Here is a 20,683-nt window from a genome sequence, read left to right as displayed (position 1 = left end):
CATGAATTATGAACATTCGACGAGTGCATGGTTTAACGACATGCAGTTGACTGAGGGAATGTAAATAAATTGTACAGGGTGGGCTCTATGATTCTATAGTACTACCAGGATCAGATTCCTTAAATGTTTTGACAACAATTCAGTTCGTAATAAACCGACTCCAGGAGGGCAAACTGTCTCCTGCTGCGAAGGCGCATAAGCCCGTGTATTCAGGCAATAATATTTTTTATTACATACCTCTTCACAGTTAACGATATATGACATTTAGTTGCATGCAGGGCATTCAGCGTCAAACAGATTTTAACGAAAGTTAAAATAGAAATAGTACGCGCATGGATATTTTACATCTAGTGTCAAGCGTCTACTTTGACGTCGAAAACGTCGAAGGGCTTCACCGCACCGGGTAACTATGGAAACCTGCCAGTACATCGTTCACACGGCCCACTAACTCCCCGGATGTTCCTATTCAAATCAATGCACAGATTTTCACTCACATTGAGGCATGTAATAAGTATTTCAGTGTTAACTGATGCATCAACAAAGTTTGTAGCATCTTAACTTCATGGCACACTTCTAGAACACTGACCATGATCAAAATAGAGAAATGAAGAGGTTTCTACATTGCAATAGACACTTATCTTCAATATATACTCATAGATTCCAAACAGGTATCAGCATTTTATAAATAAGTTACGATCCACCTGTATAGACAACATACACAAATCTTGACTTTACAGGTTAGGTTCTTCATCACAACCAGGATTGAAGATTGCTTCACCGAGGTACATAACAGAACGTGTTGTGAGGAGAGAAGACTTTCCTGCTGATTTCATTTTATCATAAAATTCTGGCATTGATGTGGACACTTTTTCTATTAATCCGTTTCATAACGTATAAAAGTGAAGTGAAATGCGACTCATCTTAAAATTAGGGAAGGACTAACAAAGCATATTCTATTTTTACACTGAGATTACAAAATCAGCTATTCCATGTTCTGGTTAGAGAATGCCCTATATTTGAGTGGGTTTTCTATTAAGACCTTTATGTGCTCATCTTGATTTGTAGGATTTTCTACACCTAAGTGACTAGACTATGCGCAAAAATTTATTCATATACCCCTCGTTGCCCGTAAATTCACGATCGGCAAACCTTTTGATGACTCATACATTAAATAATGTTCCGTGCATCATATCATTGGTCTAAAGTCTACAAAACACTGATTAGCGTTATCTTGCTTTTCATCAGCCTGAACAGCCATCCCTGTGTGAACCGCCATCCCTGTGTTAACTCTATGGACAAAAATAAATGGTATTCAGTGAGATCGTGATACACCATGCATAAATTGCAGAACTGTGTCGCAACGTTCACTGAACAGCGGATTACAAACAAAATCGGGATTAAACTCTACATTTTTTTATCGGTCTATTTAGAGCAAGCCCTCCCGCGTCGCAATAATTGGTGTCCCCCCTTATCGGATTGGACTGATAAAAGTGACACCTTTTTTCTCATGCGTACGGTGGCTGTTGTACCCAGCGAACATTTGGACTGACTTGTTAGTCCTTTGTTAACAAGATGGAGGATTTCAGGAGGTCAATGCTTGTGACGTTCCTGTGCATTTTGATGTGCTGCCATGGTGAGTATTCTCACCGTTACCCCTATAAGGGAAGAGTAACCGTGGTATTCTCTAGAAATTGTGATTTTAAAACAGAATACTTCTTCTGGGATTGGCAAATCTGACCCTTCGTTCCAGATACAGCGTACCCAATATGCTTGTGTGTTGCTCCGATAAGAACCAAAGTCCATTGATAAAGTATATAGGTTAAGTTAATGTTCATGGCCGTCCAACTGAATTTTTCGCCACGGGACCCGACTTCTTTCCTCCCTCTTATTCACAAATTCCAGGCGTTTTTTCTGAAGACACCCTGTTTGGTTTTGACCAAATCTCAAATGGTTTCAAGAATCAAGGAACCCATCTGCTGCAAAGGGACCTCTACCCCATGAGCCTACCGTTGTATCGTGCCCTACTATCGGGTAGAGTCCCTGTGTCGACGCTCCGTGCAATGGCAATACGCTATGTAGAGGTAAGACGTTTGCTAAGAAAGTCTTAATCTACAGATTTGAATACGCTTGTTCTCCATTGTCTTAAGAGATACAGTAGACTGGTTGTTTCTGTTAAACGAGTAACAGACAGCGTCTTAATCAAAACAGAGAAGTCATCATCATATAGTGATAAATTGATTATACAAAAAGGTGCGTTATTTACATTTCTTCTGAACGAACCATTGGTGTACATTTCTAAATACAGTTGTACGTACGGAAGCATTGCGGCTTGTTGAATGCCGGGAAAATGCAGTTCAACACGAACCAAAGGAACAGTAACTGTAACCTTTGATAGTGTTTTCGTAATTTTTGTTCCAGATATCAAGGACATTTACTTATTATGATCCCTAATGTGCGTTGAATTACATAGAATTAGCTCTGCCAACATGATGAATTTTTAACATGTAAAGTTATTTGATAGCTGAATTCTAGTCCAGACGAAATTCTCCTGTCAACCGTGACATTGGACATCACAAACAAAGAGGCTTAGCAAGTTGAACACTATGCAGTTCACTATCATTTTTAGAGTAAAGGAACTATGTTTTACATTGCAATCACTTCATATTTGCAAAATCGAGAGCCGTCAAACCTGCCTTAGATTATCAAATATCGAGTTTAAGCAGGAACAGGTAGGTACTCACACGTACATTGGATTCAAATAAGCCTTTTAAAGTGTGATTGACAAGTAAAAATATAGGAAACTCCATTGATGGTCAACCTTTCACTCAGCTGTCGTGCAGTGTACTAGTCTCTTGAATGAGCGAATTCAGACAATTTATGGACGCTTATTGTCTTTCTTCGACAGAACAGATATGGGAGTAACTTGGCGACGCCATTTCTCAGGGTATCGAATGCTCGTCCATACCATCTCACACAAACGCTGTATAATTTGCATGTCCTGTTTGAAGAAATGGCAAAAGTGATTGGAAGCGGTATCGAGGAGACGATCGATAAGAGAGTTTATACTTTCGTCTCCGAACATTCGTGCAACTGTTCATTTTTCTATGTGTGAGTTAAACGTCATATCATAAAATCGTCAAAAAACAACTTAACTCCTCCAAACATTGATTTAATCCCCTGACTGATGCATCTGCATTCCAGCGACGATTTATGTAAAGAGTGGGACGGTAAAGTTAAAGGTGTATGGGGTACTCTGTCCAATGCATTAAATTCTTTCTAGTCTGTAAGAGGATTATGGAGGTGTCATAATATTTTGTTTTCCATTGAAGTTGTACTCTAGTTAGTAAATTTCCTGGCAAGACAATCTGAAGGCAGATGCAGGCCTTTAGAAAGTTTAGGTCGTCAGTGGATCAATCACGAGGTGTGAGACACATGCAAGCATGCGCATGTGCAGTTGTCTAACTACTAAAAGTTTCACAAAAGATGGCGTCAGGTGAAATTCCCGGGAAGTGTTCTCTTTGACGTTTATTTTCGTTGTTGGCACGACAACTTCAACAAATAAATAAAGCTTGTCTGAAAAATTGACCAAAGTAAAGCCAGAGAAATATCAACATCCAAATAAAAATGCGGTTTCCTCTGTTTCCGGACACAAAAGTATCTTGTGCTTACACGAGCTGAATTGTCAGTTGAGTGCTGTAGTTTTTCCCACCAAAATTTTAGTGCAACATTTTACCAATTTTTATGAATTTTCTGTAATCTTTTTGATAATTTTGTACCAAATGGACATCACATTTCATTTGCTACAGTTCTTTATCAAAATTTAGGCAAAAATCTGGAAAAAATTGACCGGAGTGTATTTTTAAAGGCAACAAACACTGATTTTGGCGCTCAAAGGGTTAACAGTAAGCAGGGTAACTTTGTCCAAACTATCCGCAACTATAACTCATTGATGACTTGTTTCTAAAACTTTTGTGAGCCGAGACGAATCGAGAGTGTCAGCAAATGTTGGCGAGAAAACTATAACATCAAAGGTTTACCATTATAATCTCTGGAGTGAGAAAATGGGGGAATCTGCAAAGCAAAGGTTGCTAAAGAACTTGCTGCCATGCTTTTTTGACAAATATCTTATGGAGGCCGGTCCAAACAAGTGTATATCGAAAACAATTAAAAGTTATCAATTTTGGAACTCGATGAAATTTTGCTTGTCGGCATCCTGACGAAACCAACCCAGATCTAATGGTCCGTCCTTTAGACATTATTGGACACGTGACTTCAACATGACTCAACATCTTTACATTTTCGTCGATTTGAAATTCGCATAGACTGAAGGTTGTTTGTTTACTGAAGTATCTTATGTATCGGCTCGTTGACCTACATTGTATTTCAAGTTAACGTTTTTATTTTTTCTTGCGACAAAGAACTCTGAGGACTAAAATCCTAAGATAAAATACTAGGGTCATGGAGATCAAGAAAATGACAAAGTTGTATCTTGTGAACCTCGTCAAACCAGGAATTAACAAAATGCGATGTATGCCACGTTACATTTACATAGATTTTTATTTGTTTGTTTTCAGAGATGTGCCATCAGATTTTCGGAGATGGTTAGCAATCCGACATACAATTATTTTTTGTCCCAAAATGTGCTTCAATCCCATATTTATAGTTTCTTCATATCATGCAATGTTTTTGTTAAATTAAATTTTGTTTCCGTTTTTGGCAATCGCGCCTGTCAAGACCAAAGAACCCATCCCTTAAAAGAGTAAACTTTGCTGAAGTTATTAAACATGTAGCAGATATGATTTGGTTTGACATAATTTACGTCGTGAGTAATTCATGTTACAGAGATGAAGAAGGTATTCCAACAGGTCTAGCGGTAGACGTACTTGAGGCAGGTAGGTTAGAGTTGAATAAGCGGTGTGGAACTAACGGTCACTGCAGACACATAAGGCCAATTAAAGAAAAACTTGTCGGAACTGCGCTCACAGGCATTCTCACGAGCCAGAGCAATAATTTCCGCTCCGCTGACCAACGCAAAAATCTTTTCGGCGTTGGGTGATAAGACTCGCCGAAGAGGGCGTGGTGTACGACGATGGCTCACAGGTCGTATCACAGGCGACCCAATAAGTAAAGTTTTTCACAGTGTTTTCTCTATCATTTTCTCTTCATTCTTCATGCTCTGAATGATCGGAATAAATAAAATAAATGGTTTATATAACCTAACCTAGCCTCTGTGACTCTTATTTATTTTACACTCCATGACAAGGACGTATATCTCTCATACACACATGCTGTAATTAATTAGTCAACACAACTAATTATGCTAATCCAGGGATTTTACGGGTTGGTCAACATCGCGAATTAACATCACTATCTTTCCGATGTTGACCAACCTCTGATAAGTCTACGGATTAGCATAATTAGTTGTGTTGACTAATCAATTACAGCATGTGTGTATGAGAGATATACGTCCTTGTAATGGAGTGTAAAATGAATAAAGAGTCAAGAGGCTATAGGTCATTTATTTTATTTACTACGATCAGTCAGACCATGAAGAAAAGGAGAGGGACTGACAGTGACAGAGAAAACTGAGAAAAACTCAATAATAAGCTTATCAATATGTATGGGCCGCCTATCAGGTCGTATGGGACCCATACGACCAATGTAAACACTGTATCCAAGATACGATGGTGATTGGTGAAAGTTAAAATATGTCTGTCATAATCCACATTGTATAATTTAAATGTTGCAGCTATGGTGATGCATCATTGCATCTAGATATCGTGCACGAAATACATTGTTTGTAAACAAGAAACTCCAACAGGCGCAGTTCCGACGACCGTTTCCCTTTAAGGTACTAATCGCCTCGCAACTGAGAGATTGAAGTTTTCGCTAAAGTTTTCCCGAGGAAACTTTAAAATATCCTCTTTCACATTTCACAACGCGAGGAGGGGTGCATATATTGCGAATTTTGGTACCACAGAAACAGACACTTAAAATTTACCTACGCGTGAAATTCAAGATGGCCGCTATCCCATGAGAGGCACAGCCGGTAGATTTTGATCGGCCAAACATAAAATAACATTGCAATGCATGCCGAGTAATTGTTGAGTAGGGATTATTTCAGGAGGCAAGCTTGAAAAGAATCTAATCGAGGTGCTGATATGTCTGCATCGTAGCAAACTAATGGATCTTTGACTGAGATCACAGGGTGTTGTCTAAATGTCCATCCCCAGGGGTGGGTAGGTGTTTCGTTGTATTGCTAATAAAGATATATTCTACCAACCTTTGGTGTTTTGGTCTTAAACTTAGCACTGCCCTTGACAATCTTGCGTTAACGTTTTATTCAACATGCTGTATCTATTATCTGATGAGTTTGAGTGCCTAATTGGCCAAAGTAAGCAAGGGTAAATTACTAAGCTGTGGACGCTGTCACCAGATTATCACCGGATTAAATTTGACAAAGTCAACAACGAACGCGCCAGTAATACCTTACTGGCGCGTTCGTTGTTGACTTTGTCAAATTTAATCCGGTGATAATCTGGTGACAGCGTCCACAGCTTAGTAATTTACCCTTGCTTACTTTGGCCAATTAGGCACTCAAACTCATCAGATAATAGATACAGCATGTTGATAAAACGTTAACGCAAGATTGTCAAGGGCAGTGCTAAGTTTAAGACCAAAACACCAAAGGTTGGTAGAATATATCTTTATTAGCAATATAAACGAAACACCTACCCACCCTGGGGACGGACATTTAGACAACACCCTGTGCTGAGATATCATGATTTGATGTATCGGTCCGGTCAAAACATACCGGCCAGGATTTGTATGTATGCAAATCATACACAGTGCGTTGCGTTGCGAAAATAAGGATTTCTATTGCATCATACATTCGACTAATAAAGCAGAAACAAAGGCAGATATTTTAAATGACAAAACTGATGAAAATATTGCCAAAGTTACAGCTTCTGTCCCTCTAAAGAGCCAGTTAATTTGGCAGTTATTTTCAAGAACAAAAAGGAGAAAGAAGAATGTTGCCAAAGTTATGAAGCTGTTGTCCCTTTAGATAGCCATATAATTTCAAATGGATGTTTCAAGGCGACGTACAACATTCATTCATAAAGGACCTTGTGCGCTTTTTTGACATGTGATTATAGAAATTACGGGCGACACGCTGACCATTAACGTTTATTTGTGGGCAAGGGCGAGAGGAAAGCCAAAAATTAACGGGCGAGGCTTGCCGAGCCAGTTAATTTTGGTTTTCCTCGAGCCTGCGCCCATAAATAAACGTTAATGGTCAGGGCGGAGTCTGTTATTTCCACTATATTATCAACAAACCCAAAACCGTCAAAAGTTACAAAAATTTCCCACGCGAACGACCACGGGGCTCCAGAACTTGTCAGTGAGTAGTGCGCGCGCTGTAAAAATTTTGCAAATCCGTAGAGTTTTTCAAAAAAAGTGTCTAAACTTGACCCAAGTGTTCCATTTTATTTTATGTTTGATCGTGATCTTTGTACAAATTACAATTTACGTTTTAGCTGAAAAGTTACGATGTTTACGATATTATTCATAAACGAACCATTATCGCATATTTGTGGTTGGTCACATGGTTCAGGTCGACTAATTAAAATGCAACGACAAGGCATGGTAATGTAATGCAAAATATCTTCAGCTCTAACTCTTTCTGTTGTTGCTTTGCGCAATTTGATAGCATTTGTGCCGTGCCTGAATGCGGTTTTCTCATAACGTTATCCATTACAGTCTGCAAGGAGGCGGGAAAAATTTGCAAGCTACAGGTACTCGGGCTCATTCATTGTATTACTGACGTCAAAGGCCAACCCTTACGAGCAGCACCGGGTAAGAAACGATAATTTAAAGGGATTTTTTCGCGACAACAGTTCGACAATTATGATTTATTTTAAGGCATAACATATCTATAACCACAGTGGTAGGAAAGAAAGCCTTTTGCGAAAACAGAATAAGCATTCGCAAGTAATTTCTTGTGAGAGGCGGGTTGGATGGGTAATATTTGATCATCGATGGGCTGGAAAATTTTAGTCCTTTGCTCAGCAGGCGACTTGGGAAAAGCTTAGCGTACGGACCGGGAGTTAGTAAGATCATAGGGGAAAGAAATCAGTCCCCTGGGGTGGGGAGGGAGTTTTTTGTGCAACGGTTTACCTCATTTGATTTTATTAATTTTGACTGTGATATTTCAAATAAAGTTCAAGTCCAAACCGTCTGACTGCTTTCTTTATTACTACAAGTAATTTTATTAATTTTGACTGTGGTATTTCAAATACAGATTTCGACTCCACACCGTCTGAATGCTTTATATATTACCGACAAGTCCTTATCTCCTCTCCAACTTGTGTATACGCCACTGTAATTGCTCCGAAAACATTGCCAACTTGCTAATCCGCTGTCGGTATCAGCGGATTAAGTGATTGAGTCAACACCACAGCCGTCCCACACGCATTAAAATAAGGAATTTCACTACGTGTGGGACGGCTGTGGTGTTGACTTAAATAAGCTAATCCGCTGATACGCTCAGTCATTAACAAGTTGGCAATGTTTGCGCAGCAATTAGAGTGGTATGTGCATTGGTTGAAGAGGAGATAAGGAATTGGAAACACAGTCAGACAGTTTGGAGTCGAAAGCTTTATTTGAAATATCACAGTCAAAATTAATAAAATCAAATATTAAAGGTAAACCGTTGAACAAAGAAAACCTCCTCCCCACCCCAGGGGACTTTCATCTGCCCCCTGTGAAAAGATTAAGTCGTTTGTTGATGTTTCCAGAGGAGGAGGGTAAAAATCCTAAGTGGAGTAGGGAGAGGTGAAACTGGAGGGTTTATTGCAATCCGTAGCTGAAGGGCAGTTGCGGAAGCTTCCATTTCATTCTTCTCAAAATTTCAAATTTTTCAAACTCATTATGACAGTACATTACGTGTGGTTACCATTTCTCGACATTGACTGATTGCCTGCCCCTGTAATAATACGCAAAATCACACGTGTGGGAAACAGTACGAGTGATCACGCCAGACTACTAAAATATGATGACTTTTTATGTCTTCTAGGACTTCTTGCCAGACAATTCGACGCCTGTATCGGATTTGCGTACAATAGCGGGCTGAAGCACATTGTGTCGGTCAGTGATTCATTCGTTCAGTATCATGGAGAATCCCAGTTTTTTGTAAGGACCGGTAACCCAGGAAAGTTTGATCCAAGCGATGTGACGGGGCGAAAAGTGGGTGAGTGAGAGCATTATGCACAGAAGGGACCGACAATGTCAAATCCAAAATTGTCTTCATTTCGCGAAATATTAGGGACCGTCTCAGATTGTCGCATAAGTTCAAGAAACGAAATTCCTTCGTCTAGATCTAACCCCCTCCCCTCCCCATAAACGAAAGTTCAAAATTGCGAAATGTTGATGTCTGCCTGAGAGAACAATGTACTGAGAATTATGCGTCTCGTAAAGACTGAAGTATTCAGTGCTGTTTCGTCAACACAGTAAGAGTGAAATGACAAGGTGCGGTTTGAGCAGGCAGACACTTGTAGGATATTTAAAACAATGATACTTTTTATCTTTATAATTTGATGAATGAAAGGTTTAGGATACAATGTTCCTGTGGGTAAATTGCATTTGTTAATAGGAACGAGCTAGAAAACAGAAAGTGTGAAATTTGGTGGCACGAGTGTGCAGTCTTTGTTCACAAAGAACTTGTGATCACAAAATAACAGTGCGAAAGTGAAATTCACAAATTAAATGGAGGCCAAACCCCCTCCCACCGTAAACGAATGAATTTCGCTTTTTGAACTTATGCGACAATCTGAGACGGTCCCTTATTCACCCGATGTCTGTAACTTTCGACCATTCTCACTGTCTGGTTTACCGCATTGCGTAGAATATGGTATATAGTGTTGTATTATAGAAATAACGGGCGACGCGCTGACCATTAACGTTTATTTATTGGCAAGGGCGAGAGGAAAGCCAAAAATTAACGGGCGAGGCTTGCCGAGCCCGTTAATTTGGCTTTCCTCGAGCCCGCGCCAATAATTAAACGTTAATGGTCAGAGCGGAGTCTGTTATTTCCAACGAACCGGAGAAAACCGTCAAAATTTGCGAAAATTTTTGGAGCGAACGACAACTGGGCCCCAGAACTGAGCAATACGCGACGCACTGTCACGCGCGCTGTAAAATATTGGCAAATCCGGCCGGAGATATTTTCAGAAAAAAGTATCTCAACTTGGCCCCAAGTGCTCCATTTTATTTTGTGATTGATTACGATTTACGTTTTAGCTGTAAAGTTAAGATTCTTTGAGTTGTTAATCTTATTATTCATATTCACGGGCATGTAAACAGATCATTACTTTGTATTTGTGGTCAGTCACATGGTTCAGCTAGACCAATCAAAATGCGTCAGGCAAGGCATGGTTATCTAATGTATTGTATTGTTCAGAAATGAATACTAGCTTGCACTAACATTCAGTTGTATTGGATAACATGGGCATTTCACACATGCACAAACTGTGTTGTTGAGTAGAATACTGGACATTTATTTTTATATATTTATATTTGGAGGAGGACAAAAAAAACTTTATCATTTTAGAGTAAAAACATTGGAAATGGATAAAAAGAAACATCTATTTGCAACTTTTTGTGCTTAGATCATGGAGTCTACAGGTACAGCTCAAATACTGGCTAATTTGGCAATCGAGCAAAGCAGAATTAACGCAGTGCCAACTCAAAGGGGAGACGTCGCTCCTTCATTTTCTGTGTCATTCGAGATTTCATTTATGTTTTTCGGCATCTTGTAACATGCTTTAACCGCAGTCTTCTGAGCATCCCTTCAAATATATATTTATTTGTCTATCGTAATTGTATGCTAACGATATGTGAGCCGGTAGCTGCTCGACCAAATTCGCAAATCTTTGGGCAGAGAACATTAAGTTGTATTTGATACTTATATCCTGCACTGGAAGTAAGGGTGATGTTAAGAAACACTTTCATTTTTGTAAAGAAATAATAAGTTAAACAACCGCTAAAAAGAGTAAATAGGAAACCCTGTGTATAAAATTCGCGACTAAAAATACAGAATATATTAATAAGAGGCAAAATATGGAATCGGTTCGAATTATTTTCAGATTTTCCGAAGTTTTTTGGCATTTTTAATTTTTTTATATTTTGTTTTGTTCTTTTTTTAAAAGGAAACAGTTGTCGGAACTGCGCCTGTGCGAGTTTCTTGTTTACAAACAATTTATTTAGTGCACGACATCTAGCTGCACCTTTAACCCCATAGCTGCAACATTTAAATTATACGATCTAGATTATGACAAAAATGATTAACTTTCATCAATCACCATCGTACCTTGGATATAGTGTTTACATTGGTGGTATGGGTTTTTTTACGATTTGGAGATTTTTAAAAGAATGACTTTACAGTTTTCTTCAGAACTTGGGACAGCAACTATCGATGTCTTCTCGAACATGGTGTGAATGGTGTTAACACCGAGTTCCTAGACAACGCTGTTTACCTTGACAGGGCGGATGACCTACTGTTCTACATGGACAAGTACAAGGTACTGTGTAATTTGATACATACGACATGATAATATCTACCTTTTAATACAACAATAAGTTTCCATATCTCTGTCTTGCCAAAGTTGAAAGTCCCATACAAACTCACAGGGTACTTGCTCTCCAGCGGCAACGTTCACCCTTCCTGTGGAATATTGCATAACCATTATAGTATGCACCTCGAAAATGAAAGATGGAAACTTCTGCTCAAACTTGCCTAAATGATACCTTCAACCATTCCGAAATAAAAATCAGGAATAAAAATCAAGGGTCACGTTACAAAGTTTGGTACTTGAGAAACAAATACTGATACTTGAAAGTCACAATGGCAGCCTTCAATGTGTTACCTCTATTGGGGAAAATACAATTTTCAAATTTGGATAAACTAAGACGGTGATTTTTTTCCTACTCAAGAGCTGTAAAATGAGCGTTAGACCAGAAAAGAATTCACCAAGTATCTATCTCCGGGGCGCATTCTACCTAAGTTAATTGCTCACAATCCACAGATATCAAAACCACATGTTGAAATCGTCTTATTGCATTGCACTACATCGCCAATCACCATTTTCAACTAGTTAAAACCCTTTGAGCGCCAAAGTCCGTTTTTGTTGCCTTTATGAAATATACCCTACTCAAGTTGTTTTCTGATTTTTACCAAAATTTTGATAAAAAACTGTGGCTGATGATACGTGATGTCCATTTGGTTCAAAATTATCAACAAAATTACAAAAAATTACAAAAATATTGGTAAAATGTTGCACTGAAATTTTGGTGGGAAATTGACATCTTCTGTGCGTCAATTCTCGTAATCTGCTCTCTTGCGAAAAACTAAGGCGGTGGATCCTGCAATTGGTAGATCAGAAAAGAATTTTAAAAATGTTCAAAGTCCGATGATCTGTCCCAAAGGCGCCTTACACTGACGACAGACATTGGAAAGCGCCAAGAAAATTGCTGAAGTTTGTTACAATATACAATGTATTTATTTCAAAGCATTCTAGGCCATCTATCGCCTATTTGTACATTTTTTGTGAGGTCGAGGGGTCACTTATTGAAATGGACCTTTCAACTTAACATGCTAAAGGTGCAATACAGAAGGTAGAAGATCTCTTGTAGAGTTAAGTCAAACTTATTTGGAAAAGGCGCGCTCTTTTGAAATACATAAAACAATAACGTACACAGTCTCTGATGATGTCACGCCTGGCGTTTTACTATTCATAAGATATGTAAAATTATATTAGCGAGTTTTCCCTTTGTAAAAATTGGGAATTTACTGGGCTCTACGAGCTTTCTGAAACAGTACATAGCAAATAAAAGGTGGCTGGATTGATATTATATTTATTGCATTTATGAATACTTGTAATATTTGCAACATTGCGTGTATCATGGAGCAGCTCAAAGAATCCACGGGCTTGTCGATTTTATCGTGACCATTATAGGTTGTACGTGCATATGAGGCAAAACAATTGTGCTGTTCCCATGTCATGGTTTTCAAAAATAGGGTAGTTAGGTCGGCAGAGATTTTTTCCAAAATATTTTTATTTTAAGTGTACATTTTTCAGCAGTTCAGGGCGATCAAACACTGGCCACAACATTTCCAGAAAAATGTATCATAGATATAAAAGGAATAAAAACATAAAAGACATTCTCGATCAAGCAAAATATCAAATGCCAGGTAATGAATGCGTGATTTCATGTTTTTTCTCTTTCTTTTTTTACTTCCGTGTTTACGTAACCTTAAAAAGTTTAGGCTCGCTAGGTAAAAAATTTGGTCGGTCGAGTTATCGGAACAGCACAATTTTTTTTCTCGTCCAGATGGTGAAATACGATTAAAAATCAAGAAGACATGATCTCAGAGTTGTAATGATGAAACAATCGGGTAAAACTAAGTTCTGTAAGTAAAATTATCAAATGTCCATGAACCAATTGCTTTAATAGTAAAAAGCAAGCAAGAATTGCAACCAACAAATTAATAAGCAACGTTTCGACTTGGGATGTCTTTCTCACTTTGAAGTCTGCATTGGGTTAAATAGGGTATACCCTTCTATTATAGGTCGATGCAGTGTTTGGTCTAGAAATGCCCTTAGAAAATGGCGAATGGGCACTAATTGGTGGCACCCCCGATGGTCTCGAACCAATCGGTGACGTAATGCATTGCGCAGAGGGAGTCGGAGTTGTGTCGAGGAAGGATAGCCCTGTGACGCAGTGGTTCAACGAGGCACTGAGGACGCTCAAGAAGAATGGAAAGTTTGCTGCGATCTGCAGAGATGCAAAAACCAAGCATCGTGAGTATTGATCAATGCAGGAAACCGTACATTCGTTTGACACCCCAGGACATAAGGACCAGTTCATTTCCACAACGACTGCTTATCAATAATGTGTCATGATATTAATCTTTACGATATAATATAATATTATACGCTCTAAATGAAAAGATAATCTTACCAGTAGTTTAAATCTCTGTTCACTTCACTTTAATTCGTCTTCTAAACTGTCATTATTCTCGTTACCTACACTCATAAAACGGATATCTTATTAAAATCAAAACGAGATGTGCTTGGCCTGCGTGTTTAACAGTCTTTACGGTTGCCTCTCTGAGTCGAAGACAGCAAATGCAAAATCCATACAATATAATAATGGGATTATCTACATCAACATTTTGTTTCTCTTTTATTCTCAGGTAAAATGGATGTAATCGAGTGTGAATATTGATTGACAATAAGAAGATGAAACGTTGCGAACATACATACACATACATACATACACACATACATACATACATACATACATACATACATACATACATACATACATACATACATACATAGTTGTATCTATAAAATAGATGTTCTAAAATTTTAATGACACGAAAACGAAATAATTATATTCAGGTGCAATTGTACTATAAACATACATTGGCATGATAATGCTATGTTGTATATTGTACGTTATATTTACCTTATCCAACAAATCAGTTCTAGTTCTTTCTTAAATAAAATATTGACTTCTTTGCCTTCAAGCTGATGATTAAACAATTAACATTCTCATTTTGATACTTGGCTATTGAATCTCTCTTTATCAAAGGTGGGGATTTAGCCTAAGAGTTCTGACTGCGATGCATTCGCTAGCTGACTAGGTGTCGTAGTATCTACACGAGTTAGACAAAATCATCTTGAAATACCATGTGTGATCCTCGTACTACTTTATTGCTACTGAGTGATCACGAATGACAGATCATCAATCATGGCAAACGCTGTGACTTTAAAAGGCTTGGCATAATAGTTTCTCAACTTGGCACCTGTTTTTGTCATGACGGGTCCAGTTATATTAAGGGGAGGGGTCATCCCGTCTGTGGCTGTTCGTTCATCGCCATTTTCATGACTTTGCGAGAAGAGGCAATGTTTATTAACATGAAAGTCGCGCTGCCGCACCACAGGGTATGGCCAGCAATATTAGTCTAAAAGTTGTGAATATGATCAATAAATGTCATGTATTAAACTTTTTTCATTACACAAGCCTTACCTGTGTCTAGCGTGTGCCTATTACTTTAGCCTAGCTATCTCTGAATAGTATTTCAAAGAAAACAGTCCATATCTGTTAATTTCCCTCCCTAATCCCCTTCATTAACCAATGTGGAGGCTTATCGCCCTGACCAAATAACTCGTTATTAGCTCATAGGGTAGTAGACTGACTGCTACCGCTAATATTGCGCTAGAACTGTGAGGGCGCTATTTACGCAGGCTTGGTTCTGTCAAACATCTCAAGCACGAAGGCACATCCGAGATTTACCTGATCACTAGAGAGGCATGCAAGTGTCTTTTTACGTATACCAGTACATCTATTCATCCGTTCTTCCATCCATTTATCCGTAAAATACACATCGTAAGTTACCCTGGTGTCATTTGGTATGACATGTCGTCAAATTACAAGTCAAATCTGCCACCATATCAACATTAGCTATTCGGAACAAGATTTTAACTGCGCAAAAGATGTGCAGTATTTGTGATTACGTTGAAACAGGAAATTAAAAAGGAGGAATACGGTGAAGAGGGGATAGAAAAGATAGTACACTATCGCCCTCCTTCCTGGCAATTGTCTTAAAAGTAGATGAGGATTTTTTGTCTCAGCGTATCTGTTGAGATATGACAGGGGTGTTTGCTGTATAGATTTCTTCGAACGAGAAACATACGGTGAAGGCTGTTTTTTTAGTTTGGTGCAAATATTTCAGGATATTGGGCCAGCAAATCCGGTTGTCATGGGTACTTTGCATTGTGATGGCACATTTCCTCTTCGATTGGCATGGCAGAATTTGTAAACATGTAGCAATGTGAGAAAAACCTGGTGCAGGTATACAGCGCTTCTTGACCGACCAACTAAGCTTGCAACTATTCCGTTCGTTTGGAGGTCGCTGGTTTGCGGAGTTTTGTCATCCATATCTGTATGTCGTAAAACATTAGGTTACTCGAAGAATGGTCCACAAAATATCACCTTCAAATTCGAATTTGTTCCAGTATTAAATGGTCGAAAACTTACAAGCTGAAACAAAACGTGTTGTATTTTTGTCGGTCATTGGCTTTTTTTTTTTTTTGCAAAAGTAATCTGATGATGCAACAGCTTGTGGGAATAATGCCGCGAAGTGATTGACTTTTTAAACTGACCGCAAAATGCTTCCTTTTCCTGGCAATTTTGTCACATCGACGGGAGGTAATAGCAACAAATCTCTCCTGTTAATGCTAGTTAAACAATATCATGAATCGCTTAGGATGTGTGTCAGCCGTTTCATTGGGAACGCTGTAGCCGAGGCAAAGACATTAGAAAATAAGAATACGAACTATGAAAGACATGACGCGGTTATTGAAGGGAACGAGCGCAGTAACCAGAAATAATCGTATCTTGTCCGAGAAACGTTATTCATAAATGAGAGTGAGATTGAGATGGAATATCCCAGGCCTTTGAAAATATCCCTTAGAGATATAACAGTGAATCGGTACACATCTTGGTAATACTGCGCGGTTTTAAGCCAAAGAACTCCACATTGATGACTTATTAAATACTCTTACAATGGCCATTGGTATATTTGCATAAATGAATATAATTATTTTGGAAATTGAGCCTTAGATCACAGGGTATCGTGATCAATAATCGTCTAGAAGTTATGAATATGATCAATAAATGTCATGTATCCAAGTAAACTTTTTTCCTTATACAAGTCTTACCCGTGTCTAGTGTGTGCCTATTACTTTAGCAGCTATGTTTGTGAAGTATTTCAAAGAAAACAGTCCATATCTGTTAACTGCCCTCCCTAATCCCCTGCATTAAATTTGTTCTGCCGATCACCAATGTGGGGGCTTATCGCCCTGACCAAATAACTCGTTAGCAGCTCATAAGGTAGTAGACGTGGGTCTCTTTGGGGTGATACTGAAGTGACCAATAATTTCTGGTGTCACGTCACTGGCATAACATTGACCGTCGTCACAGTAAGTGACGTCATAATACGTTCACCCGATATCAGCTGTTCGTGGAAAAAGCACATTGCACGCACCGGTATCTTTGTGCATCACAAAAGAACGAGGATATCACGAAAGGCTAAACAGTTTCCGATCACTTCTTTCGCTATACAACCACACCTGTTTCTCCAAAGATTACGGTTGTAACCTTGTCACCACAATTGTTTTGATTTTGAATCATTTGACAGGTTGAATTGTGTTAATTTGCACCTTGAAAGATACTCAGACCATGGAGGTAGGAAGCTACCTCCATGCTCAGACAATACGGGACAAACTATTTAAGGGTCCAAGACTAGAAGTTGGCAAATTTTAGGTCAACTTTATTCTAAAATGTCTGATAGGCTTCGTTGAAAAGTGTACCTAATCCGACACGTTCAAATTCAAGTCCACATCCAAAGGCTGGCAAAAGAGAATGACGTCATATGTCGGTAATTGCACGGTCCCTCTTGTGGAGGGACGGTGGTACGGTCCCTCTAGTGAAGGGACCGTGGTAATAATAAGCGCCGTCACTCCGCAATCTTTACTGCCAGCGATGTATGCTGACACACAGTCCCCCATGGCATGGAGGGAATTGCTGGTACAGCAGCCTGCAAACCTTGTTTTTAAGTCGTACTCTTTTCTGTGTTTCCTCTGCCACTCTTAAATTCGTAAAATTACTAATTTTTTAGATGATTTACTAATTTTTTTCATCGTTGATTCGTATATATACAAATGCAAGGAAGCAGCTAGTTGATTGAGAGCTGAAGGCCCCCAAACCTCAAAATAGTTCTGTCTAAGCACATGTTATACTTAATTTGAATTTGATTGAATGATATTCTGTATTGGAATGGTTAAGTTTACTTATGAATATCAAAATTTACGAAAAGTTTCAATACTCAATTTGTAAATTTACTGAAAAATTTCAGAAGCCAGAGGAAACACAGCTTTTACATAGAGGATGCAATCACATGGCACATCTTTTAGCCTGAAAGGAATTCAATAGGCGAACAAGCGGCATCTGTGATATTAAACCTCGTGAAGTACGAGCGACCACTTCATTGTATTTGCCGTTTGCAAGTTTAACTTCAGTCTCTCAATGAGAGCGTACATGTAAAATTATCTTTATGATTTTGGTTAATATCCATCGTCCGCTGGCACGGGTCCGTTACTTCCCACTAACTACCTCTGTTTTGGGAAGCATTCAGCTGCCCGGACAAGAGACCTTGGCAAGCGAAGATGGTTAAGATTATGATGACGACGGCGGCGGCTGCGTTGATCTCGGATGCCAAGGCCCATAAGCTTACCACCCTCTTTTATTTTGCACACGAGTCTTCATGGAAAGGGGTGACAGCTGAAAGTGACTTTACCGTGTGGCACAATCTAATATCTTACAGAGCTCTTTAGTGTTTATCGTTTTGATGTTGCTCTGTTTTCAAATTAGAGCGCTTTCAAATCCCAGCGTATCGATATTTTATCTCTTGTTCGATTTTCAGGTTTTCTCTGCGTATAAGTTTTTTTTATATATCATGTCAGTAGTCTTATCTTGTGGTTGTTCCTTATAAAAATGGACAGCCTATTGGGTTTCGTTATACATAAATAAATAAATAAATAAATAAATAAATAAATAAATAAATAAATAAATAAATTCATTAACTAATATTGCTTATACTTGTTTGTGCCGCTGCAGTAGGAGTCGAACCATAGTTCCGCGAACTAGACTTTTATGTTGTTTACCAGGTACGCATCTTGTCACATGTAGTTGGTGAGACATATCTACGGCCTACGGCCACGCTACAAACATATGTGGTTGAAGGCAAGTACAATATCGAATATGTGGAGGGACCGTGAATTTCGCGCTTTCTTCGACGTTGTATACCCGACTTCTTTTGACAGGTAGGCCGAGAGTTCTAGTGGTCCCAAAAGAGCAAAATTGTGAATGAAACCCAGACAACACAGGAAGCGCATTATGTAACTTACAATTAACAACACCCTAAATTCGCATTAAATGGTCTGCATTTACCGTGTAGGTTTTTACATAGGCAGTCCAGAAAGAGGATTCTCGACTGTCTATGTTTTTTATTACTCATTCATATTGTTAAGTGCTGCATATATATATATATCCCTTTACAGCTGTAGCACTTTGATTGACTCGTATACTTTGTATGTCCTTTCTCCATCCTCTTTACTGTAAGTTGCTTAAATTGCAAAATATTCGTTTTGCTGCTCTCTTCTACATGGCAGGTAAATGACCCTAAAACTGGTTGAAGTTTTAGCTCGGTGCGCCTGTGTCAGTGTCCGTGTATGGCCTGAGGTAGTTATGCATAGCACGGCTGTGTTCGTGAATTCATACGTATAGTTCGTACTGGCTACGCCTCCAACATGTGGTTGATGGATGGGAGGTGTAGCTGGTAACATACAACCTTGCCACGCAGAGCTAAGCCTGTGGATATTGTAGACGACCGACCTTCGCAAACAAATAACATCGAGCGTTTAAGATAGTCATTCTGACAATCATTTCACAACGCAACAGTTTGTAGTTCTATGTCCTCGAAACATGGCGGGTAAACGGGAAGTTTCCGTCTATAAAGGTAGTATGCGCATAGAAAATGAAAGGCCTATAGGCCTAAACTTTTGTTCAATCTTTCCTCAGAGAATCTTTCAACAATTATTTTTCAAATTCAGGAATAAAAATTTTGGTAGAGACACAAATTACCAAAGATTTACCGATATTTGAAATTCGCAATCTCTGTCTTACAGTAACTCTATGGAGAAAAATAAAATTTTAGATTTTCGAAAATATAAGAAAGTAAGCTTTAAAATGAACCCCTATAAATGGTAGATCAGACAAGAATTGTACAAGTTTGAAAGTCTAAATATTTGTCCCTGAGGCGCAATCTGGCGATGGAGTCGCCTAGACCATATAGACCTAACTTCGCTTTCGGCCTCCGTTTTCGGCCTCCGTCCACACGGAGGCCGAAAGCGAAGTTATAGAGTCCAGACAAGCGATGGAGGGTTTACAGACTATGTTATTATTCTGCTTTTGTTTCACGGGACAGATTTGTTTTACATCACAACAGTAAAGTTCGAAATCTGCAGCCACCGCAGCCGTTGTTACCATCGTAACTAATAACTTCTCAAACGCCTCATAACTTCGCCCAATAACATAGCCTATTGTATTATTGCCATCGCGGTAATTGTTGGTACACTGAAGCCCCAATATATTTAGGGAAACCGCTGGAGATGTTGATATATACTCAAGTAATTAGCAATCAGTGTTGTTGAGACATGAAGGCGGCTCTGTCGGTGTCTGCGGGAAGCCAGTCAGTGTCTGGAAACCGGGATATTCCATTTTACACAATGGGGGTGTACAGACTATCAATTATTAAAATAAATAAAGTTGTATATTTTCAAAACTTTAATGAGTTACTTATGTACTAAAGAGGATGTGTTTCACTTTGTTATTCCCTGTTAAATATTATGATAAAGTTCTTTCGTAAAACTGGCCTAGAAATTGATTAAATGTATTCTTTCCACCTATTTCCCGAGCGAAAATGGTATCACCACAAGTGAATAGCCGACATATTAGCAGCGCGCAATCCAAAACCAGAGTTTCAAAATGTCAG

At 38.8% G+C, this 20,683-nt stretch overlaps 1 protein-coding gene across 1 annotated transcript; it reads left to right on the top strand.

The window, feature by feature from the left end:
- The first annotated feature begins 1,522 nt into the window (after positions 1-1,522).
- On the top strand, positions 1,523-15,089 carry LOC139143874 (uncharacterized). Its single transcript, XM_070714462.1, has 9 exons — positions 1,523-1,633; positions 1,903-2,081; positions 2,906-3,108; positions 4,843-4,892; positions 7,762-7,857; positions 9,077-9,250; positions 11,443-11,579; positions 13,628-13,859; positions 14,255-15,089. The coding sequence occupies exons 1-9, from the start codon at positions 1,573-1,575 to the stop codon at positions 14,284-14,286; spliced, it is 1,164 nt and encodes a 387-aa protein (XP_070570563.1). The 5' UTR covers positions 1,523-1,572; the 3' UTR covers positions 14,287-15,089.
- Positions 15,090-20,683: the final 5,594 nt, after the last annotated feature.

This window comes from Ptychodera flava, chromosome 11, assembly GCF_041260155.1.
Source record: "Ptychodera flava strain L36383 chromosome 11, AS_Pfla_20210202, whole genome shotgun sequence".
In the NCBI taxonomy this organism is placed as follows: Eukaryota; Metazoa; Hemichordata; class Enteropneusta; family Ptychoderidae; genus Ptychodera; species Ptychodera flava.
The sequence above is the reverse complement of the archived record's forward strand: the minus strand, read 5'-3'. Positions and strand labels throughout refer to the sequence as shown.

What these genes read in the sequence shown, in the direction of transcription:
- LOC139143874 (XM_070714462.1), top strand. Translation starts at nt 1,573, where the DNA reads ATGGAGGATTTCAGGAGGTCAATGCTTGTGACGTTCCTGTGCATTTTG. An exon ending in CATTTTGATGTGCTGCCATG is followed by an intron (nt 1,634 to 1,902) that starts GTGAGTATTCTC and finishes CACAAATTCCAG; the next exon opens with GCGTTTTTTCTGAAGACACC. An exon ending in TCTACATGGACAAGTACAAG is followed by an intron (nt 11,580 to 13,627) that starts GTACTGTGTAAT and finishes CTTCTATTATAG; the next exon opens with GTCGATGCAGTGTTTGGTCT.